Source organism: Antedon bifida, chromosome 8 (assembly GCF_963402885.1).
Source record: "Antedon bifida chromosome 8, ecAntBifi1.1, whole genome shotgun sequence".
Lineage (NCBI taxonomy): Eukaryota > Metazoa > Echinodermata > Crinoidea > Comatulida > Antedonidae > Antedon > Antedon bifida.
This window is the reverse complement of record NC_136233.1, coordinates 8,189,559-8,215,605: the sequence shown is the minus strand read 5'-3', so window position 1 is coordinate 8,215,605 and position 26,047 is coordinate 8,189,559. Positions and strand designations below refer to the sequence as shown.

General features: G+C 32.0%; 1 protein-coding gene across 2 annotated transcripts; it reads left to right on the top strand.

Annotated features, from left to right (window-relative positions):
* Positions 1-9,642: 9,642 nt before the first annotated feature.
* On the top strand, positions 9,643-24,106 carry LOC144850267 (epithelial splicing regulatory protein 1-like). 2 transcript variants are annotated; one of them, XR_013614064.1, is made up of 14 exons: positions 9,643-9,933; positions 10,486-10,614; positions 12,395-12,617; positions 15,671-15,766; positions 15,951-16,005; positions 16,438-16,548; positions 16,964-17,096; positions 17,650-17,692; positions 18,125-18,222; positions 19,577-20,083; positions 20,194-20,380; positions 20,493-20,797; positions 21,003-21,085; positions 21,913-22,053. XR_013614064.1 is itself a non-coding variant. In XM_078707509.1 (13 exons), the coding sequence occupies exons 1-13, from the start codon at positions 9,802-9,804 to the stop codon at positions 22,066-22,068; spliced, it is 2,175 nt and encodes a 724-aa protein (XP_078563635.1). In that variant the 5' UTR covers positions 9,643-9,801; the 3' UTR covers positions 22,069-24,106. The 2 variants fall into 2 exon arrangements, 1 of the variants encoding a protein (XP_078563635.1); XM_078707509.1 differs by lacking the exon at positions 21,003-21,085 and having other exon boundaries at positions 21,913-24,106.
* Positions 24,107-26,047: the final 1,941 nt, after the last annotated feature.

Below are 26,047 nucleotides of genomic sequence, written 5' to 3'. Positions count from 1 at the left end.
TTTTTTTTTTCGTCTTTGCGCCCTCTACAGATTTAGAATAGTTGATTGGTTCCTCCAGCATGGTGGATGATGTACAGGTATTGGTTAAAGAGATACAAATTTGTTGTATTGGGATTTTTACCGTTGAGTATAGTTTTTCCGTTAAGTACTTATTTCTATTCGAATGATTTTGTATTGAGTGACTTCCATCTCTGGAATCAGTAGACATGTTTAAATGTGTACTGTCCCCCAAATAAAACCTTGAAGATCATTTAGCTATAATAAGCTTTTGTAGATAATAATGATTTCGCTTATAGAAGGAAACAAATAAACCGTTTTTATTGTTTTATTTGGTAAATATACAATTTTTTTTTGAAATTATAACCTAATAATTTTTTTTCAGGGGACAATATATCTTTAAATTGGATAAAAATATTTGTCTGGCCAATATAAATCCTCTAAAATGTAGCGTTAGTTGTGATTAATTAATAGTATGAATAATCGGCGGTATAAATACGGAGAAAGATTGGTTTTCGGCGTACATTGCGTGTAGGGAGACCAGCTTTGGAACAAGTCAGATGCGTTATAAATAAAGTACAAACGAATTTAACTGATCGATACTGTCGTTATTTTGTACTTGTCGCGTCAGAAGCTTGCCGACATTATACCATATATGGCATTATTTGGCTGTGGAGAAAGAAATAAAAAAATTAGAAATGAGAGAAACGACACAAGAGTTAGCTACCCGCTACTAAAGCTGGTTGGTTCTAATTTGGACGCAACGCAAACATACGTAGGCGCAACAACGCTGAGTTAGTTCACCAATACAAACAACAGTTCGGATGATCCATCGCGTTGTGATTGGTTAAATTACCTGCGATGCACTTACGTCCCCATGTGAGTAACTCTCATGCGCAATACTGTACTGTTTATTAAGAAAGCTGTTTGTTTTGCCCGGCGTGTATTCCGTGATAGATAATCGGGAGCTATTCAATGATCAACAGACAAATAGGATTTTGAAAAATGTACCGTTACGCTAAATCAATTGTTTAGGGTACTGTGATTACATTATAGGATTTTGCATCACTAATAATCCATGATTATAACTTCAGAATAGAACTGAGGTTAACCTATCACTGTATATCTTTTTGAAGAAATAAAACTGAAAAGGAGCGATTAGTGAAGGTAATCCCACGGTATGAAAGTCAACAGCTCTGATTGAAAACCACGTCCTTTCAATATGTATGTATTTTTGTATTCATGGGATGGCTTAGGCTTAGCTTCGTTTTCTTTTCATCAGATAACTTAATGACATAGGGTAGGTGAACTAAAAATAATCGAATTGGAACGGCCTCCTACGCAAGTTTTTAAGACCGGTGGATAGAACTTATTTTGTGAATTTGGTATAGTTTTGTTGGTGGATTAGGGACAAGTCAAGGTCAGGGAGTGGAGTTAAAAATCTTACTTTTGTATAATTTGCCTTTAATTGTTCAAAGAGAAGTTCAAAAAGCCATGGAAAACATGTTTATTCCAATAAACCGATAAACACGCGATCAATTTGAGGATAATCCCACATATTTTACCTGTAAGTGTAATTCAATATCAAATATTGTGATATATTAAAAACTGTTTACTGTTAACATATTTTTTTCAAGATTAGTATATGTGCGAGTCGATTATACACAAAATGATGTTTATGCACAATAAAGGAACATGACGTGTACCAAAATTAATCATAATAGTTTCTTTTTAATTCTAAAATAGTAGCTTTTATTGCGAATGTTTGAAATGAACTGAAATGAATCGGTTTATTTATAATTAGCTTTTCTTTTTAAATGATCTGACCTAACTGGAATGAACACACAAAAGTAAAATGAGGACGACACAACATTCCATGATATAGGGCCTAAGGTCGGGGGAAACTTGCTTGTGCTGAAATGAAACATCTTATTTCGATTGCGTCGATCTTATTTTTAAACTTAGTTTAAGCGGCAACCGTTAGGCCTACGTCAGTTTGTTTTCATTTATCATAGTTTTATCCATTCACAAAGGGTAAAGATACCAAATAGAACAGTTTTGTAACTGTACAAAGATATGCCGCCTGATTTAATCCCTTGTTCTATAAGATAGGAGGACCTGAGTTCCCAAAAGGCTCGAAAACATTCAAACGAGGACTTGTTTTCTCTAATTGTTGATGCGTAACGAAAGGTATGGGAAGTTCTATGTTTCTTTACGCTTTGACTAATATCAATTAGTTTAATTTAGTAAGATAAACTTGTTATGAATCATATCATATCAACAAAATAACGAATGTGGAATGAACCGTCTTCTGATATCTTGTAAAATGTCTGTAAACAACTTTACAATAGGTACTCTGTTTTGTTGTCTTCCACCTGAACCAATTTGAGATATTTTCTTAGCGCGGATGCTACGGCATCAATTTCATCAGCTCAAGATGGTGCAGGCATACCAATCGGCTAGATTGCTTATTGTTTTTGGAAGAAACTTAGGCTTACATTCATAGTTGAATTCACAAATTATAGGCTTAGATATTTTGTTTTGATTGCTAATAATACTAGTAAACTCGTAATTCGATAGTATTTGTAGGCTTTTTTGTAGCAGTATGAACGTGGCAAAATCCCGGTAATTAAATTGGCTAATTACGTTAATGAACGTAATTATGGCGCTGATCATTGCATTTGTACTTATAGGAGTTTACTTTAGTTTTGTATTGTTTAATTCATCACGGATCGTACATGACCTGGGTCAACTACTCAAACAACACCATTAACTTCGCAATTTCATCTTTATTTTATTTATTAAAAAATCCAATGCTGCGGTTAAATACATTAATTGACTATAATACACAAACACGCGAAGATGAGTTATAGATAGAATTAATGGCTATGTTCCAGTTGATTGAATTTAACAATAAAGACTTATCTTACTTTAGACAAACCTTTAGAAAATCTGGCGCCTCACTGTCTGCTATCAGGTAGACAATTTCTATACTTTTCGTTCTATTTTGACTATAGTTATTTTCTTCTTGTGAAATTACTTACAATAGTTTCTGACTTTATTGTGAGTAAATCTCAGTTCCTTTAAAAATCCCATTCAATGAACCAGAACTAGATGTTTTAAAAAGCCAAGCCTAAAAGGTATTCTCTATTGAAATATTGTAAAGGATTTATGGAGGTAAAAAGAGACAGCAAAAATCATTGATTTCTGAAGGTTAACTAATCTATACGACATCAAGTTAGGGCCTACATTTAATCTAAAAAAAACTTTTGAGATGCGTATTTTAATACACATACGCAGCTCAAAAAGTTATCAGGGAGAGTGAAATGATTATCATTTCTCTCTCTCCTAAAGTTATCTTTCAATAAAAGTGAATGAAATGAAATTAATTATAATTATGAAGTTTAGTGTGGTACCGCCCAATGGTTTAGAAGTCAGGTTAACGGCTTGAGTATAGTCGAGACCCGTGAAGAATGTAAATGTGTATTAGCTAATCTTTCAAAACATTTTCCAACTTGATTCCTTGCCATAAAACTATAGTAATTCCGATTATCACCATATATGCATACAAGTTATGAGACAGATGGTTCCAGAAATTGAACGAAGTGTTATGTCATCGTATGTCACAAGTAGTATAAAAAGCTGTAGGCCTATACATTATCCTAGTAACCGTCCGTAAGCCCCATAAGTCTTGATCATAAAGTCATTCTTTTCGACACAACATCATCAGCAATATAAATAGCATAGTTATTGTCATCATCTATATCATCATAATTATTATTATTATAATCAGGTCAGGTTATCTGTCATGTCATCTTTAATAGTAATCAATCCAAGAAGTTATAAATACCCAGTTATAGAGGCATATTATTCAATTGATATGAAGAAGCCACTTATATGATTCTATAATGTTTTGTATTATTATTTCTGAGGAAACTACGTCATTATATTCTACTTTATGTATGAACAACTACGCTTGAGATCGAAACGAGTGTGATAATGAATAAAGTACAGTATCCATGCAGGTATCGCACACGATGGAAACTGTTAAATACAAACAATTCCAGATGACACAGACCATGTATGAATAACAATAGCGTTAGCTGCTAAGCAACATTCATGAATGTTGCTTTGAGGCCTACCTAGGTTTGTGGGAAGAAGAGCATCATGCCACGTTTTTCTGTTTATTATTTTTCTTTTGGATACCCGTGTGGATGTTTGCCACAGTTACAAAAGTGTAACTTCCAAATACAAGTAGTGACGTCACGCTAATAAGATGTGTCGATGAGGACTGTGACATCTGTCGTTTGTCATTATACGGGTATGCATTGCTGATGTGCGACAGATCTGGCTAATAAGAATTTAATAAGCAGTTAGGCCTAGGCCTATACATGTATAAAAACTAGCCCGAAAGATGTATTCTTACGAGAAAAAAAACAACAAATGCAAACAAATAAATTAAAGAATCTCATTTTGAAAATCAATTTGATGATTTAGCTATTTCTGGTGGAATTCTATATTATATATTTTTTTATCGAGGAAGAGTGATATTATAACTGTAACTGTAATGTTTAAAATGACTATTTTTTTGGTTTAGAATGATATTATATTAAATGTTAGTATTTTTCATTCGTTTTTCATGCCCGTTCCATCGTATAGGCCTATAGAGGCCTAAGTGAGGAAAATGAAAACGAACATGTACTAAAAAAGGCTTGGTACAAAGTTACTCTTCATTTTCATTTATGACTTCCTCAATCTTACCAAGAATACTTAGGTCCTAATTTAAAGATATATATTGCTAGACAATGATGAAGATCAGACGGAGTAACAGCAATACCGTGTTGTGGAAACAGTTTGTCCAAGATAGTGAGGCATGACGGGATCTCATCACGGTTGGCACAGCTGCCCGTATCAAGAAGGTTGAAGTGCAGCCTATTTCAGACGAGGGTAGTCTTTATTTCCGAAGCTTTCATTCGAGTCAATGGTCATCATTTGGAAGAAGGAGGGTCAATAACATACGTTTATGTACAGTACTTTATTTCTTCATATTTCCTCCGATTATGATCAAACACATAATTTATAAAATAATAACAATTCATAGAAAATAATAACAATTCATGATTATGTTATTTTGAAATGTATTTATTTATATTTGAAATTTACAAGTTAGATATTCAAATCATAATTCATAAATTTAACTATACAAAATTTCTTTAATCAAGCACATCATTTAAAAAAATAGCAATTCATAGAAAGTAATAACAATTCATGATTATGTTATTTTGAAATGTATTTATTATATTTGAAATTCACAAGTTAGATATTGTCCTACAATAATAATCATATTCAAATCATAATTCATAAATGTAACTATACAAAATTTCTTTAATGAAAATAAACTATCATAATAAAAGTAACATTGTAAGTCTAGAAAACAATCATTTTCTTCATAAAATCAGATTTATGATCAACAATGTGTAGGCCTACAATCCCGTGTATGTTAATACCATGTGTTATAGTCAACCTTCCGGCCCTATAGAATAGAAAGAATATCTTTACCACACTGAATTCACTTTAACCGCGATTACTTCCGACAATCCAAAGGATATTCCTTCCATAAATTCTTCTAAACATCTTAAAATTAAGTCAGAATCAAGCAGATATCAAAATAAGCTTAAAGTATTGTATACATGAATAGGTACTTGACCCTCTGTTTACAATGCATGCAGTATGTTAAGTAGTTCAGGTAAAACTTGTGTAATTTCGTTTTTCCATATGTTCCAACATTCACTGGTGTAAACAACGTGTTGTTTTTCATATTCTACCATGTGTATTGAAAATTCAATGTCATGTGCCATCACGATACACCGCTTACATTCTATAATGGTGAATTTCTCATCTTTATGTTCAAACCCGAAAAAAAATTGTATCACAGTATATCACTTTATATCACCGTATATAGGCCTATACAGCATCATAACTCGTCTATAAAAACAGTATGGTAATTATTTGTGGAGGAGCAATATTTCATCGTCGCATAAATCAAGGAAAAATAAAATCGATGGTGAGATTCGAACCTGAAACATGCTAAATATAAGCACGTGGACCATGACACATTTCCGTTTTCGTTAATGCATGGTACCTCCATGGTTGATGTCAGTCATCTTTTATCCATTTTCCTGGTTATGTTAGGATTACCGTAGGCCTCATCCCTGAAGTCTGTAGTTTAACCCTAAATTGGGTAATCACATAAGTCAGTGAAACGAATTCACATTATTTTAGTTGGTTAAATGGTAAACCGTATCCAAACCCATGCATGCAAACCATCACCAATAATGTACGGTAAGTTTGTAGCCTAGCCCTAACACTCAGTTTTCTTCCATCATGGTAACACCGATGGAAATGACGTCATGCCGGTGGGTATCTGAGAAATAACAAACCTCAACTTTCTATTAAATTACAATAATAGGAAGAGTTTCAACTTATTAATACAATTGTTTGCGAATAGATTATTGGCCCTAATTTAAATAGATTAATATCGCTGTTAAATGTGTGAAAAGTATTTCAGAATGGATGAGAATTGCCAGAGATTAAATATTGACTTTAATAATTCAAAGTTTTGGATCAAGCCTATGAATGGCATGCTAATATTTGCATTATAGTATAGATTTGTAATGTATAACAGGGCCGTTATTAAATGCAACCATTGGTATAAAAAATTATACCAGCTCTCTATAATGGTTCACACAATATGGATACTAAATACTCAAAAGAAACCAGCAACCGTGATTATATTGACATATTCAAAATTACGTAGGTTTAAATTCTACCAATTCTGAATTTTAATTGAATATTATTATTGAATACTGAGAATGTTGTTATTTTTTATTTATTGACGACCAGGTATCTAGGCGTAATTATTGCGAACAATGCAATATATTAAGAGTTATTTTCTATGGTAAATGGGAAAAGATTTTGAGGTGGGAGTGATGCAGATTCTTGTTACATTCCTTTTCACATTGGTTAAAAAGCTATTAAGGATGATTTGCCAATCTAACCTGGATGACAACAACAAAAGGTGAGATTCGGTTCAGCAATCGCCCCCTTGCACATTTCATGAAAAGCATCTGACATTAGTGTGAACAAAACGTGGATTAGTCTGATGAATGGACAACTGAAAAGGCAGACCGCTTTCTTTCCCAGATTATCAGTGAAGCATTGCACTATTGTCCAAAACCATTCAACAACAACACAAAACACAAAAGACCCATAAAACGAAATATTTTGATACCACTGAACTGAAGGAATTTCTATCGTAGCGAAAATAACTGATTACTATTAGGCCTGTGCTTTTGTAAAATAAAAAATGGCGTATTATTATGATTCATCATCACTACAAATAGTAAATATATATTTTATGACGCAGAAAAATCTTGCCTGGTATTTCTAATAAATTAGGAAGAAAACAGCTTGCTGAACTGATACAAAAAAAACATAATTTTATTATATCAATTGTGATAAAATATATGAATAATTGTGTTAATAGTTTTAAGTAGGCTCTACCGGTTTCCTATAAAATAGGTACTAGGCCCCCGAATAATAACAATTAATATTATTGGTTTGTAACTGTTTTATAGTATATGAATGTACAGGCATGAGAAACCAATAGCCTAAACTACCCGGTGACAAATTAATTAATTGTTGAAATCAGTGAGAATGTGAATAAGCGGCACCGGCCGAGATTCGAACTAGAAATCTGTTTGAAATGCAGATATCGTTTAAATTCGATAGAAATGTGTTAATATTATAACTGTAATAATAATTGCTTTATTATTAACAATCTACATATTTAGGTATCTTATTGTTTTTTTATTCTGAAAGATCACAAACGATCTTACTGGATTGTAGGGCCTACCTATCTTCTTCACAATCATAAGCTCTTTTACAGTCTAATACAATTAATTACTTGTTTTAGTTCTAAAGGAAGCAATATATACCAACGATTTCCTCATATTACTTTCCATTGTATATACATTATTTCATTTTCTATCAGTTTAAAACAAACATGTGGAAAATTATTTCTGCATGACCCAAGAATTGACCAATTCCCTGACATTGACGACGGAATAACAATGTGTTACACACTGGTTTAATTGGTGCTATTAGCGTTTAATTTTTAATTAATTAATCAATTAGAATAAAGGTTAGATATCTATACATCGCAATTACCTTTGTTTGTCCATTCAATTAAAGATACATTTATTGTTTATGATATTTCTGTTTTTATGTATTTTACTCGATATTCAAAAATCAATTCTTAATATTCAAATATGCAAATTATAAAATCAGTGTTTGATTCGCATTCGATTTACTACCTGATCGTTAAATTTATATCATAAATTAAAATTATAATCCTATGAGCCGCTTTTACCTATAGGCCTAATACTGTAGCTGTTCATTGATATTTGCATACTTTATCAATTTCTTTGTCATATTTAATGAGAAACAACCATATGGTGATTCCCTTTCATTATAATGATTCTTAAATCAACATAGAAAATGGTGGCTGTTGTTGTATCAGTAATTGACCAGTTTTTAGAGCCCAATCGCAACAAAAAAATACAATAAATGTGGTTTAGGTGTCCGCCTAAACTGACTGGGTTTAACTCGTACCTTGTGCTGCTGAAATTGCCAATCTTCCGGTAAACATTAAAAATATTCTGTAGGCCAGGGAGAAATAAGTTTATTTCTCCATAGCATTGCTATTATAAGTCATGATACTGCATTATATAATTATTAGTATTAAATGCACCCATGGAGATATAATAAGTATAGGCTAACCAAACCAAAAATAATAATGTGGAATGATGTTACAATAAAGGATTTATTGTATACATATCGACAAATATGTTAAACTTGTTGAATTATGTGTGTGTAGGAACGAATGCATTAAGTTACACTGTACCTCAATTTGGTACAGTATACATAATACAGTACACCGTGGGGACACACTGTAGCATGTTTCTGTATATGACGTGGGTGTAAATTGTGAACCATGACAATACCTTCATTTCCCATCACCAAAGTAACACCATATTATTAAATTATAAAACAATCATTTTATTTGAAATCATACTGTTTTATGCCATCACCATTATTTATTGCCATCCACCACCATAACCATGAATATACCAGTACTTTACCGTTAAGTTAAACTTGAATTTTTCCTTCCTATTTCGATAGGCCCTACTCGGTATATCGCAACAGCCTTCATAATTAAACAAAAATCTCCTTTCACCAAAATCAAAAATAACTTAATAAGTAAGTTAATATTGAATTTGGTGTAAAAAGATATAAATTAGAAGAGAATTTTATGCCAGAAAGTTGCCTGTTGGTTGTCGTTAAGCTCCATTGGTTGTACCAACGCCCTTCGTTTCACATACGTGTGATTTCTAATAGATGATATGATAATAATGTCGGCGGACAATATGTTTTGCTTCGCTTGTTCACACTCTATTCAGGACTTAAGTCTCACCTATTGTTATGCATACCACACTCATTGCGCACGCCCCGCTCTATTCAAACCAATGCCACGTAAAGACCCCTTCCACCAATAACTGCATTACTAATACAGATAATACACACGCACGACAGTCAGGGTAATATTTGTTCAGAAGTTGTGGATTTGAGAAGAGCAACAGTGTTTAAGTGCTGTGAGCGCACACTATAGATAGACGGGGTCCCTTTACTATAGGGTAGTATTTTAGTTTTGTGGTGTTTCTTGTTTTACTTTTTTCTCTCACGATGGCATCTCCTTTTAACTATCTGGTGGCATTTTTCTGTACAACTGCTGGTCAGAGAGGGGCACTTCTTGGTTCCGATGAAGAAGAGATAATTTTATTTGTTTGGGTGGTGGTTGATGTCGAGACTAATAAGGTAGGTCAATGATCTTTTAATGATTCAGTCGAGCAGTTTAAGTCAATAAAACTTAATTAATAATCAAAGCCTGTTATTTATAACATTCGTGTAATATTGAAGAGGGAATCCCCGTTATGACATTAATTTAGCTTGTCGATTAATATTTCTATTCTCATTTTAAAGTACTCTAGTATGTATTTATTAAGTACGATATATTTCTCTAATGTATTGGGTTTATGTATTCAATTGAAGAAATTGTTTGTTTCAAATTGTTGTCAAATCATTGACAATCATTTCCATATAATATTTTCTATGAAAATGATATCTCTATAAGCTGTTTAAAAGATATCCAACAACAGTATTATTCATATTATACCAGAAGAAAAACATGTGTGCATGAGTCAATGTCCACAATTGCATTATTAGTAATAAAACATTATAATTTAAACTCTAGACAATAGTATTATATTAGTATTATTTATCACATTAATAAGTATCGTAATTTGTAAAATGTTATTTTCTGGACCATACTGAATGCAATCTAATAATATTGCATTATTTTCTTTTAAGGTCATTGCCTTCCAAAAATCATATGTAGGACCAGAATCGGGTGAAGCCCCGGAAGAACTATGCAAAAACTTAGGTGTACATGTGGACATGGTGAAGGGGGCTGCACGATTAAATGTTGTTCTCCAACAGGTAAGATGAGAGATAAAAATATGAATACTGAAGAACACAGAAGCATTAATTGCTATTATGCTTATTACTCACTATACCTAGTTCTATCAGTCATTAATTTATTTGGTCAAAATCAATTTCAATAGCAATACACAAGATGGGAGCACTGATAGTTAGAATGACATAAAACTTCGATTAAATGTACATTTCACTAATGAACAAAAAGTTGTAGTAGGCCTAAATTATTCATCTAAATTTAGTGTTTTTTTTAAATAAATCAATGCTTACCAATAAACAAATCTTACAAAATACACATAGGCCTAACAAATACACGCAATAACAAGAAATATGCTAAAACATGCTAGAACACAGTAATACAATTTAGCCCTTAGGCAAATTTAGCCATTAGGCCTACCTATTTTTATAGTACTACTCTCATCATTATGGTTTAGTTTTTCTGGTATTTTTATGTAGCTACTTTGAATTTTGGGTGAAGAATCGTATTTAGATTTTAAATTTTCAATTATACACAGTGGTTTTGGATGTGTTAATATTATGCGTTTACAAATAACAAATTGTGTTTATCGCTAGCTGTTAGGTATTATATGCAAGTACAATTACGCAGTGTCTAAAATTCGATTAGTGCAAAGGATGGCAACAGGTTGTAGCTTATCATGGGAACAGAACAGGCTGTGCTATTTAGTACTGTTGCTTTATTCAGGTAGCGTGAAAATCGTTGGTTGTCATTGCCATTATCTGCTATTCAAAACAATTTGTTAATCCTAGGCTTAGCTCGTCTTTACCAATTTATTATACATACTGGGAATTATTTATTTTCTCATGTAAATTATATAATATTGTACAGTCATTTTTATCTAGAAACCTAGATTCGTTGTTGCCATGTTATCCCTCTTACAATTTCAGTATTCTGTGGTCAAATTCTTTGATATTTATTTGGTTGATTTCCTTGTTTTATTTGAGTTTAAATAAATCAAAATAGGCCTATAGTGAGTTGAAATTCCTCAAATAGATGACTTTATTAATAACTCTTCTAACATTTTCCTTGTATCTCAATAAGCTATTTAAATTTTAACCAACCACAATAACAGTAACATAAAATGTGTAATACACTTGGTTTTGGCATTGTTATGATGGTGTATACCTCACGGATCTCTTTTGTCCCTCCTGTTGTTGTTACATTTGACCTTCGTATGCCTACCCAACGATGCCATAGTCTGTGGTTTTCTTATTTAGAAATAAGGAAATCGTAGATTTAAATGAATATTTTCATCACAATGATATATAACAATAATATTAAAACGTAATTTCCTGTATATTATTAAAAAAATAATATGTCTGAGACGAATAGATGGACCACGTGTAGGCCTAGGTTGTGGTTTTAATAGCATAGTCCTAAACCACTAGCAATTTTAGGCCTACTTGTCTTTCTTATTAGATGGCAATATCAACTATATAATTTATGTATTTATGATAAGCATGTTTTTAATTGTAAATTATAGCTGTTATGGAACTACAAAAAGATAGAATTGTTGTTATTCTGACTTCATTGAGATCTTAACCAAATAAGAACCATCTTTCCTTTTTTTATTTTGTTTCAGTTTCGAATCAAATACATAGGCATATTAGTATCACATTATCATCCGTCATCATGACGTTTACACTGGACCGTATTTAAATGTTATTGCTTGATATGTTCAACATCTACCGTTGCCGGTAGTGATTTTGATGAAACTATATAAATAGAAAATTTAATCATGTTTTCTTTAAATCTTATTTATAGTTCGACCAGTTTTTAAGAACAGAACTCAACATAGACGAAGGAGCAACATTATGTTTAGTAACAGACGGCCAACTTCATCTCAGGCAATGTCTTCATCCACAAGCATCAAATAAAGATCTCCAGTTGCAACCATACTTCAGCAGATTCTTCGACCTCCGGAAAGAATTTAGAAAAGTTTACCAGCAGGCTGGAATTATTAGCAACGTCAAAGACATGGCTGACCGTATCCTTTATTGTTTACAAAATCGAATCTGATAATTTGATCTGTAATTAACATGCTAGTACTGAATATAATATGGTATAGGTGAGAACATTAAAATAATGTTTTGGGTTTTTTTATGCATGGGAGATTCCAGCCTAAATTATTTCTCTAACATACACAAATAACAGTAGCAGGCAGGTCAATAGGACAATTTCTAGTGTAGAGCATGGACCTATAAATTAGAGACCCATGGTCAGAGTATTTTGGCAATAAGTTAAATTAAGTTAAATTATTTCTATAAATATTCTAACATGGTTTCATAAACTATTATATTATTGAAACTTTACGTTGGCCTACATTCAACAAAATACTTTTGTAGAACATGACTTGATGTTTACTAACTACACGGCCTAAGCTTGGATTGCGTGGTTAAACGCCTCATTGACTTTATTGATTTGAAAAGCTTGTCAGCTGTAACTCTTTTGAAAAGCACAGCTTTTTTTCTTTACAATCGAAATGCGATTCAGTAGACCTTAACACGGCCTATCGTTGCATTGATTTCGCGTTTCGATTTACTGTTTGCTCCCATGCTCTTTCCCATGGTCGAAGAAGAAAGAAGTATATTTTTGTGAACATTGTGTTTTTGATCGCCGTTATCATGGACCTAGGTCCAAAAGTAGTGTGAATAATCACCCTCATCGTCATTACCATCTCCATAATCACCATCATCATCATCTTCGTCATCATTATCATCCTCATAGTGAAATTAAAAATTTAAATATTAGTTTTATCTTTAATATCCTTAATTATTAATGTTCATTAATTTTTATTTTATTCTCCTCGTGTGAATTTGACCAAAATCCAGGAACTCAAACCAAATAAGTAAAATGATTTTCATTTCTAAACGACACAAAAAAAACATATTATGCAAAAAAGATTAATTAATTAAAAACAATGCAAAGAAAAAATATCACGCCCACCAGTAATTATACTATGGAAGAAAAAAATATTATGGCAAATTTCAGCTGTAACTGTGATAAATTATTAATTATTATGATAATACTAATATTATTATTGGGTTATTATAACTGTGATATGCATATAACAAAAGGACATTTACATGAATGCATTGTATCACCATGATAGCTGATATTTGTATTAGTGATTCTTCTCATAATCAATTCTTTCAATATTTACTGTGATCATTTTTATTCTTTTCCTTCTAATTATTATTTACAACATGGAATTAGCCAGATCTACTGTAACATTTCTAAAATGCCCTATTTTAGAAATCATACATTTTAAGAATAATACTTTTGTAAATATCAGTAACAAATCGGTACACAGACCTACAATTGCAGTTGTTGAACTCATTATAAGTATCATATAATATAAAATATGCAACATATTCTTGCTTTTGTGTACCAAGGTCAAAGCGTAACCTTTCCGATACAATACAACAATTTTCATTATGCATTTTTTTAAATTGAGGATGCTAAGTTTCCATATTCTACTCAAACGTATTGTCTAGTTCAGTTAACTTTCGGCAAACAATGCTTTTGTACTGTTTGAAATGAAAGTGTACATGCTGTATTTGAACAGTCGTCCCACTGCGCTTAATATGGATTGAAAGGGGTTCCCTGCACTTCAATAACTAATAATAGCTTGTGGCTTCTGACCTGACTACTGTTGACTGTGGAAACCATTACCATTTAAACAAGTTCCAAAATTTTTGCTATAGTTGCGATACGATGCTTCTGGTCCACGGCCCAACTGTACATTATAAATTCATACCTTCAAGACGATCACACTTTTGCTTTTTCCCTTACTAACCCCATAAGCGTCTTTATTCATTTCCAGTATCAATTCTATGTATGCCTAATGTATTTTGACTAATTTAATTTTTGTAAAATTGTTTTATGGTAAAATCCTAATTACTCATGTTTTCCAGGATGCTGGATCCAAAGCAGTACTTTTTCTCTATTTAGAAGTTTCTAATTATATATCAAGTAGTTGGTTTAAGAGAATCCTCTTGGAATTCTGTTGCTAATCTTGCATGACAATAACGTGAAACCCTACCAGAATGTTAGCTTGGATTAAGCTCTAATCCTAGTAAGAAGTTCGCATTCGGATTCACCACTTAATTAAAGATTTATTTCTACCGTCGTGTGAAATTTTAAAACCAGATTGATGTTTTCAATTGCATAACTGTAACAATGGCACGGCGGCATGTCAGTATTCTTTCATTGATTTATCCAAATCGGATTTCAAATCATTACAGGTCATGTGAAGTTACGGATCAACATAACATTGATAAAGGAATGTAGAACATGTTAAGCAATAGTAACTTTTGCAGTTAATATTTTTATAGGCCTAGGCCTATACACAAAAAAGTATAAAATGCAAAAAAAACATAAACCAAACGAAATCTTCTGAGATATATAAAATTATAACATTGAAAATTAAATAACAATGATAAATCAGATTTAATTATTTTAAAAAAAGTTACACAACACAATTGAACTAGAAAAAGCTAAATACGCTAATGGATTGAGTACTGATAATGGTACAGATCATGTACCTATAAATTACTAATTTGTAGGTCCATGGGCAGAATGTAGAATGTAAAAATCACTGCTAACACAGTCATTCGATTGCTTTCAAAATCAAATGAAAATCCTGTTTCTTTCATAGTCAATTTAATTCACTTTTTCACAGTCAATAGAACTTCATTAGTAGGATTTTACAATGACAGATCTTGTTGTAATCTTTCCATTGTTGGACCTAGATAGAGGTTTGTTTGTTCGGCAATTGTAAATGTTTAATGCTTGGCCTTACACTTTTAAATCGCTATCTTTCAAACATTGTCCAAGGCTATGGATTTCTTTAAAGTAGTTGTTAGATAGGTCAAGAAGTTAAATAAATGTATATTTAGTCGAGGACTTCGTCTTGTCTAAAATAATGTTTAGGCCTAATTCCCTTATTAAAAAGAATACTTGTGAACATTGCTATTTTATATGTTATTAAATTGTATTCATAATATAAAGTGCATTTGAATTAACCGAATTGGTCAGATATGAACATAGACACGGGTAAATTAAATTTCATGGAACTCGGTTCGGATGAGTGTCAAACAATGGGCACAATTGTTCAGAAACTGATTGCAGACGGTAAGTTATGTTTGTGGGATTTTTTTTTGTGGATACGTCCAACTTTCATTTCTTCACAAGTCATTGCACACAATAATTTTTAAATATACATGGTTTATATTGAACAATTTATCAAGTTCACATTCGTTTTTGCTGCAAATTGTATATTTGTTAATCGTTTATTAATTAATTTATTTATTTTCAGGTCACCTGTTTACGGAACCTGAAATTGTACAAGAAAGATACGAACCAGGAACATAGTAAGTTTGTACAGTATTGCATTGTTTAGCAGCAAAACAATTTTTTCTTCAAATAGTGTTGGCTATAGGCCCCTCCCCTATTAACTTAAAGACAAATAATCAATTCCCATAGACATTTTAAAAGACTGTATACAGTAAAAATGTATATATAGGCTAATCTAGTCACTAATGTGTTCATACATGCCAAATATGTGACATCGGTGTAGGCATTTATTCCATACTCGGACAATACTGATGATTCGGCGAAAGCTCGTGGTCAACCATTGGTCAAGTAGCAGTGAAGTGCGCATGACCTTGTTTCAGCTTTACCACTAATGTCTGCTATTGAACTGAGATCTAATAATAAAATGGCCGTTCGGACATCCAGTTACAAACACCATTGATTTGTTAATTAATGATTGTTGGTGATAATCTAATATACTTTTTAAACAGTGATAAAGAGTACCATGTCCCGGATGAACAAGTCGTAAAAGCACGAGGGTTACCATGGCAAGCTTCAGATCGTGACGTATTTAAATTCTTCAAAGGTCTCAACGTTGCAAAGTGAGTACCATGTACCTCACTCATTTTATATTATATTATATTATATTATATTATATTATATTATGTTATGTTATGTTATGTTATGTTATGTTATGTTATGTTATGTTATGTTATGTTATGTTATGTTATGTTATATTATATTATATTATATTATATTATATTATCGTTTTATATATATTATATTATCGTTTATATATATCATATTATATTACATTATATTATATGTATTATATTTTATTATTTATATTATATTTTATTATTAATATATTACATTAAATTATTTAAATCATTTTTATTTTATCATAATATATTATATCATATCAATTAAAAAATAAAAATTAAAAAATATATATTATATTAAATTTTATATTATTATATATTATATATAGTATGTTTTTTCTATTTGTTATCACAGAGGTGGTATTGCATTGTGTTTAAACTTACATGGCAGAAGAAATGGAGAAGTGATGGTGAGGTTTGCTAATAGTGAGCAGAAGGACCTCGCTTTACAACGTCACAGACACAATCTTGGCAAGCGTTACGTCGAGGTAATAACATAATACCAAATTGTACAATGTTACAACTGATGGATGAAATGTTCCTTTTCTACCCTCGTAGGGTAGGGTAGGCATACTACATAAAAATATTAACACAGTGCCTATGTGTAATAAGGAAGCCCAATGAAATGGCATTTTTCAGATATATTTGTTAAATTATTTATAGATGAACATAGTGTGCATTAACCTTCAACTGCTACAAATGAAAAGCCACAAATATTACATAAGAAATGTAGGCCTACATAGTCAATTTAAAGACAATGTTGGAGAGTCATGTGTATTTTTTTCGAAGTGGAATCTTCATAAAAATGAAGAACACACGAGTCTGTCACGAGGGGCATAATAAATAATTATGAACGATTATAAAATCTAATTTACAATCAAAATATAAGTTTTAAATATTGTTTTAATACAATAACAACACGTTAAACACAAAGCCATGAAGTCGACTATACATTTGGCAACACGTGTGCTAAATATTGATCTATGATTGGCTATGAAAAAGTTTATGTTAGTGATTAACATAATGTTGATATTTTTGCAGGTATTCCGTGCACAGGGAGAAGAGTTTATTAAAGTAGCAGCAGGTACGTACAGGCAGCTTAAATTTGAATATGCATATAATATCAATTTTGCTGGTATAGATAGATATTAAAATAAAAGAATTTACGCCACGAGCATCCATTTTCAGTCGCCGCTGCCACAAATAACAACCTCAAGCCGTCGTAATTTTAAGAATACTTTTCAATTTGGAGTAAATCAAGATGAAACGAGCTAGACAAAACCCCCTGAATATTCTTGGTAGGCTTCAATATTGGTTTACATATTCTAATTGAAGATTTACTATGAAGAAATGGTTGTACTGTACTGTACTTTTAAGTATTGTCGACACACACTGTTTGAGCATGGTTTGAGACAGGGAGTTGGTTTGAGACGTATTCTATTGTTCACCAAAACTCGCCATCCTTGTGCATCTGGTTGTTTCTATTGTTACCTAATCTTTTGTTTTTTTTATATAGGAACATCGAGAGAGGCTGCATTATTTCTGTCACGAGATGACGGGCATATTATTGTACGCATGCGTGGATTACCATTCACTGCAACAGCCAAAGAAGTGGTAAGCTTAATTTGTCTGTATTTTATTATTTTTAATGATATTCAGTGACGTATCCATAGAGTGGGTGCTTAAATACGTTCTACGGAAAGTGAACGTGGATGTTACAATTATTCTGCACTATGTTAATTTCGCAAAACTATTCTTCGATCCCCTAGCTTTCAAGAGTAAATCTACCTTCCATCCATCCAAAACTTTGAATGCGCCACTGATATTTCATAAATTTATAACTTATACTAATATTTATTTTCATAAAAAAAGAAACGTTAATCTGAATGTAGTTGTTAACACAGCGTCGTCTAAAAAACTGAAATTATATTCCAGACAAGCATGATGTTTGCTGACGGACCACTGAACTATGGTTGTGCTCTGAGCACTTGAATTATAGTATGTAAGTATGCCATTAGGCATACGTGCTAATTTAACCCGGGGGAAGGTGTTGAGCATGTGGAATTTGTAGGGGAATCTAAAAATATGCGGGAATTACAGTGCAAAGCCACTATCGAACACTTATATCCTTCACACACACACACAAACACATAATATTCATTATAATTTAATATAGTTAAATAATAATAGTAAATATGGCTTAAATCCTGTCGGTAGAGTGGGTTTGATGTGTATATTTTCTAGCGGTTAGTGGCATTTATTTTGATAGGATTTTGTTTGTGGTGTTGTTTGAAAATGTTGGTCTACTAAAAAATAAAAGATTAGTCTTGTAATTTTGCAATTATTCCTCGACACACCTGATTTATGATACTGTTTTTTTATTGGTGGTTTGTACTTTCCATGGTAACAAAAGTACTTTTCGAATCGCATGTACCCTTATTAGAAAGTGATGACGTGGTGGTTTTTTGTTGTTCTTAGGCCTGGACATTCAGGCATGACACAAAGGACAATATCTTATCTTAGTTGCGGGTATAACTGGTCTTTGATCGGGACAAAACAATAATGGAAGCCTTTGTTAGGTCTTTGGTTAACTTTGGTGATGGGGAAAGAGAAGGGTACTGGTAGCTTTACTCGGTGCGGTGTATACCCATTATTGACCGTGCTGAAATATTAACAGTGCAGCTGACTTAAACAAAGATTCATAGAACAAAATTACAATTTGGTTTTATTTTGTGGGTATAGAAACATATTGGTAACTTATTTGAATTACAAAATCATTAGCTCCGTTTCACTATAATCAACATCTGTAGTGAAGTTAATTTTATAATGACGTCATACTTTTTTCCCTATTTTAAAGCAATATTATTAGATAGGCCACATGATCACAGTATCACCTTCAGTATAAACAGCACGGTTCCACGCTTTATTTCTATAATTTAAAGAAAATTACTAAACTTATTTTTATCAGGTTGACTTCTTTGGACCACAAATCCCAGTTGCCGGTGGTGAGGACGGAATTCTCTTTGTGAAGCAAAGAAATGGAAAAGTGACAGGAGATGCATTTGTGTTATTCTCTTCTGAAGAAATAGCCGGCAAAGCGCTCGACAAACATAAGGACTATCTCGGAAGCCGATATATAGAGATTTTCCGAAGCACAACAGCGGAGGTTCAACAAGTGTTGTCTAGGCTACATTCAGAACCGTTGGTCCCCGAAGGACCCCCACTACCACAGATACATCCTTCCATCATACCTCATCATATGATACATCCGGTTGCCCTCCCTCCCCCTCCACCACAGATTATACAAGCACCAATGCCTCCAGCATCTCAAGTTATTAGTACAGGATGTGCACGAGATTGTATACGAATGCGTGGTTTACCATTCACTGCTACTGTTGAGGATATCATGAGGTTTCTTGGAGAGTTTCAGCATTTTATAAAACCACAAGGTGTTCACATGGTTTACAATATGCAGGTAATTATTAAATGATCATTTTATTTCTGATTATCCTTTATTAATTAAGAAAATGTGTTAATTATGATAAATTGATTAAATACGGTAACATTGTTTTTTTACAATTACAGGGGAAACCAAATGGAGAAGCATTCATTCAAATGGTGTCCGCAGAGAAGGCTTACATTTCCGCCAGTATGTGCCACATGAAATACATCGGAGATCGATACATTGAAGTGTTCCAATGTTCCGCAGACGAAATGAATTACATGCTATGGGGAGGAGTGAAAAACAAACATCCTCAGATGTCTCCACCAGGTAGGTTACGATTCGATTCGCTTGTACTTAAACATTTTATAGATAGGCCTAACCCAAGCAGAACAGTGAATTTAAATATTATAGTTATTAAATGTATCTATTATTATTTTAGCTGGTACTTTGCCGCCAACTACATTACAAATTAACGGTACACCAGCTGGTCTTCCACATCATCCCGCAATATTCCAAAGTATGCCAGTGCCACATCCTGGGGCCAGACACACGGCTAACCCGTACATTCAAGCACCATTATATTACGTACCAGCACCAGCTTCAACCATGTCACCGGCGATGAATCATCTCTACTACCCTCCCCAGGCTCACAATCCAGCCACTCTGATGAGGGTTCGAGGGATGCCTACAATGGGAGCCACTATCCCTCCTGATATGACAAACTACTTTCAAACGTCTATTGGGGTAAGTGATTTTAGTTTTTTCCGTAGTCAGTGATTTCACAAAACAACATTAATTGCGCGTTCTTGTAGAAGTTTTTTAGTGTTAAACATAATGAGCTAGAAACCGATTTGTGAATTCGTGGAATTACTGCAGTAAATGTGCTGCAGTCATTATATTCTGATACGTGTTTTTGATTAAAATTTGTGCTTGTTATCTTGACCAAAAGGCTGCTGGTTACGGGGTTGACTGGCAATAATTTCAGCCGTCAGTTTTCGTGGTCAGTTACTGTTGAAAGTAGTATAACATTCGGTGAGTTTTGTGACGTTTGTGGAGCTTTTCTGGCATGAAATTTGGTCGTGTTCCGGTGTATATTTTTCAATTGGTTGTACTGTATGCACTTTGGGAGTTCATTCTTACAAGTCATTTTTACACGTTTCATATTAATACAGTTCAAGTTGAATGCATTACATAGTGATTTATATTTAACACGTTTCATGTGGGAGAATTTAAAATATACTGCACTCTAATAATAAGTGAATTTAAACCGTCTTATACACAATAGGGCAGACATTAATTCAATAAAGTATCCGCTGATATATCAATTTTCATTCATTTTCATTAAAAAGTAGTGTATGCATGTACGTCGTAGGCCTACGTGATATGGGGTTGTTTGTTTGATTACATTATAAATCCAGGAGTGTATTGTGTTTATGCACTTGGAAGTACGTAAATGTGTACAACATGCCATAAAACACAATACACTCCTGGAATTATATATAATCAAACAAACTCCCTGATAAATCTAAATATATTATTATAATATTATTCCGATGAACGCATTGCGCCTTTAATGTTGTTTATTTTTGGTTAATTGGAATCAATTTAACTAATGGTTTTTATATTCATCAAAAAGGTCTTTAAGTGGAAGGTGTAATTTTTAAAAAACACACACATGGGTGCTGTTTAATCGGCGATTTTTATCATGGAATGCAAGCATGCCGGGAATGATTATTTAAAAGAATGATGACTTAAAAATCATATTTAAAGGGAAATGTTAGTGCCAATTTTAGTATGGAGCTTTAGTGTAAAGAGTCATTCTTTCTTTAAAAAACAATATTTTTATTTATTTTTTTTAGATGCCACACGAGAACATCCAAACAGTTCCAATGAGTGGAGAGACATTACTTCAATACACAACTGCTGCACATGATCTAAAAACTCAAACCGTAGGCCTACACCCAGATGGCCGTAAAATAACAAAGGTAGACGGAACAGGCATGTATCTATCATAAATCATGTAAGGAAACGCGCAATAGAAGTTAGTACGCTGTGGCTGTAATATTAACTGTTATAATGTTATTAATTATGACAACATCTAATGTTGAATATTATAATTATATTTGAACAAAATTTTAGAGTAATATATATTATATATTACAAACATTATTGTAATTAGATATTTATATAATTATTCGTAATGTATATATTGACGTCATTTTGGCAATCACAGCGGCCTTAATAATGTTTAGCAATTTAAGTGTGTATTTGTAATAACTGGCTTTGTAAATGTTTGACAATTGTCTTCCATTTCAAGCCAAACAACGATCGTCGTCTTCCAAGTGAATAAATATAATGTACTATTTATTTACCATGATATTTAGTTTATAGAATATTTTTATACCATCAGAATAATATAAAATTTGTAAATTTAAGTAATGGATAAGTTTCATTGATTATTTTTCCAACTCGTTCTTCCAGAATTGTTACTTCCTTTTTCTAGTCAAAATGATTCTACTTTAAACTATACAACTCGTTGATAGTAGTTATATTATGTAAACTAAGTAAACTAAAATATTAATTTAAAAATCATAACATTAAACAAAACTAGTTCACACTGGCAACTAAACTCGATTCAAAATACAAAGTTGCGAAAGATGACAAATACAGTTACAACGAAGTTAATAAAAAAAAACTTTAAAAAGTTACTTGGGAATCAAGCAAGAAAACAATATACAATGTTATGGTAGCTAAAATGAAATCATAATTTGTCCACAATTCACGTGTGCTTCCATTTGACTGTGCCTTTAACATCTTTTTTTAAAGATTATATTTTCAAAGTAACTAAAGTTTTTTTTTAATTCAGTAATGATAAAGACTAGTAAGCCACGATTTGCCTTTTATTAACATTAGGATTTTTCTTGTAAATTAATCTAAAAATGCATTTTAAATTGTGTATATAAATTACATTACGTATACTAAGTGCTAATAGATACTAATAGTTAACTGTAGACAACTAAAAAGAAATATTGTAGTTTTGAAATTGTAAATTTGTAGCTTTCATTTAAATTTGCATTACTTGTATATATTTTACAAATTGTTTTAATGTATGTTTTAAGATTATAAAAAAAAGTTGTGCATGATGTATTATTCAGTGTAGCACTGTGCCTATGCAACTTCTAACATATATTGTATAATGCATTATTTTATTTTAGCATTAGAAATAATATATACAATAGTATTGATTCTTTAGAAATTTACTAAAATGCCAATTAGAAAGATACTGCTAGTTTTTTTGTTGTTAATTATTTACTTTTTTGCAGGCATTTTACTTTTATATCACATTTAAACTATATGTTATTATTATACTATGCTGACATTAAGTGCAATACAAGTTTTAGAATGTCACTTGTTCTGCGCATGAAAAGAAAGTTGTACCCATAGCAATGATCAGGTAAAAATATAGATACTGAAGCATAGTAAATGTGTTTTTATTATGATGAAGCATGCAATTTTTTATATTATTTATAGATATTCAAACAAATTTTATAATTATGACTAGCTGCTAAAACAGTTTGTGTTCAATGCTGGTTGCGTACAAGCTATACAATAGTAAAACCATGGAGAAAATACATTATATTTTCTGCATGGTATTTTCTTCGTGGTGTATTAATACACATAACATTTAGAGTAGCCTAATGCTACATAGCTAATACGCTTAGCAGTTGTAATACATTTTCGCATCAAATGTGATTTTTGATGATATTAAGTAACTTTAAAAGGTTTACCTAAGTTGCCATTGAATGAGACCAGTGATTTGCAAACATTCAACAAAATTATATACACTATACCTTACAGTGTTGTCAGTAAATAAAAACCTTTGCCGTTTTAACATTATTAATTTATATATTTAAATATTATGTCATTTAGTATTTGAAGCATTAACTTTTTGTACTGCAAACCAATTATTATTAAATATAATATCTGTATTGTAAGCATTATGTAACTCAATGTATCTAACATTAAGTATGGCATTGAAATAAAGCTTAAACATGTGACATACGGTGTTTGTTTACAATCATTAATATTGAGTTTAGCCATAGGTAACTTCTTTCTCTAAACGGCTCTGACGGCGTCATATCACGTATGTGCGTGCGTTATCGTATTTATAATCTGAGGTTTCATCAATCTAGACGCGACTAAAATGTAATTAATTAATTAATTAGAAACGATAGGCCTATATCTGTGAGAATGAGAAAAAGCCGCACCAACCAAAATTCGAAGTCTGAAGCTTCTGCTTCACATGCAAATGTCCTAACCATCAGACTATTTCAGGCGACACATGCGCAGCAAACAAAAGCAAGTGTGGAATAATAAATTAAATTTTGTAAAGTTGAACCTCGGAATTCATGTAATTCCCTGTTTCTCTTGTCACCCGGAGCTGCACATTGGGGGAGGGGAGAGGTCATATCACACATTATTTCACGCTATGAATTACGTCATTTTTTGCCGACGTTATTATTATTATTCATTACACATTTCTGGCGTAGAACTAACCAAGGAGCAACAACTGGAGCGTACGACACAGAATTTTCAAACGTTTCTAATTTAGTACGAATAATACTTTTAATTACAATCTAAACTCATTGCATCTCGCATAACACTAAAACTGTATATATAAACAGTTTACATTAGTTGTATGCGCAACAGAGATCAAATTAATACGCTTTCAGTATATTATAATTCTCTATGAATTCACGAAGATGAATCTCCGAAGAGATACTTTTACATGAACATTCACAGAACAAATTCTAAACCACCACTAAATTACCCAACCATCCCAACCGTAATTCGAACTCGGAACCTTCTGCTTGATTCGTACCAGTAAAGTAACGACAACTATATTTTTAATAATTAATTTTATACTACTATGCATTACGTCACAGAAAAAGAAAATGTACGTTGCTCATAATACTATACATTTTTGTAAATGATGTTAAAAAAGATACAACATTCCTGGTGTGTGAGATATACGGAGCTGAACGTTTGCTGTAAAATATCTATTTGTACGGCTGCAGAGCCATAATATATCTAACTAGCATTAGTACCCGTTCGACGGGTGGAAGACCTGCTGATTAACATATTTCAACCGAGAAAACAAACGCATGCAAAACTATATGCAATAGTTTTGCAATTGAAATCCATTTTCTATGTTTTAAATCCATTGATACGCAAAGGATTGAAAGAAAGTTTAATATAGCATAGTATAGCATAGCATAGATAGGCTAAATCCTTATTATAAGTATCAATAACAATATTTTCTTGGAAATGTAATCTATTAACATAGACTTGCAAGTTGTTTTAAAGTACAGTATTGCTAAAACATAGTTTTGAAAATGGTGGTACATCCGTAGAGAATTGAATATTATTATTTAAATTAATGCTTACCATACAGTACAAACAAATTAATGTTTTCTTACAGTAGTAAGCGTATATTACTGAAATACAATGCGTCTTTAAATTGATACACCAAACAAATGTATTCATATGTACATGTAATTAGGCTCATCACAGAAAAATTATAAATTCCTTTACAGTACATTAAAACTTATTAAACTGTGGAACAGTAACAAAAGTTTTACAAAAGTTTACTTGGATTGGATAGACAAAAATCAAAATAACGTTTTAGAATAATGAGTTACTATACTGATCAATACACTGGAAACTTGCAGACTTTATAAATTCAATCAACTGTACAACATTGGCAATCCTAAATACGATGATACAATGGGACAATGTTTCATTAATGATTTACAAATATTAAATGGTATCAACGTATTCTTTTCAATATTTAGCTGTGAAATTAAAATGCTTTGATCCTTTGATATTAGTAATACTAACTAACAAATTTGTGTTTGCCTTTTTGGGCTTTTAATTATAAAGATTTGTGGCTTTGCTGTGTAGTGCGCCCTCTATATCGTCACACAAATAATG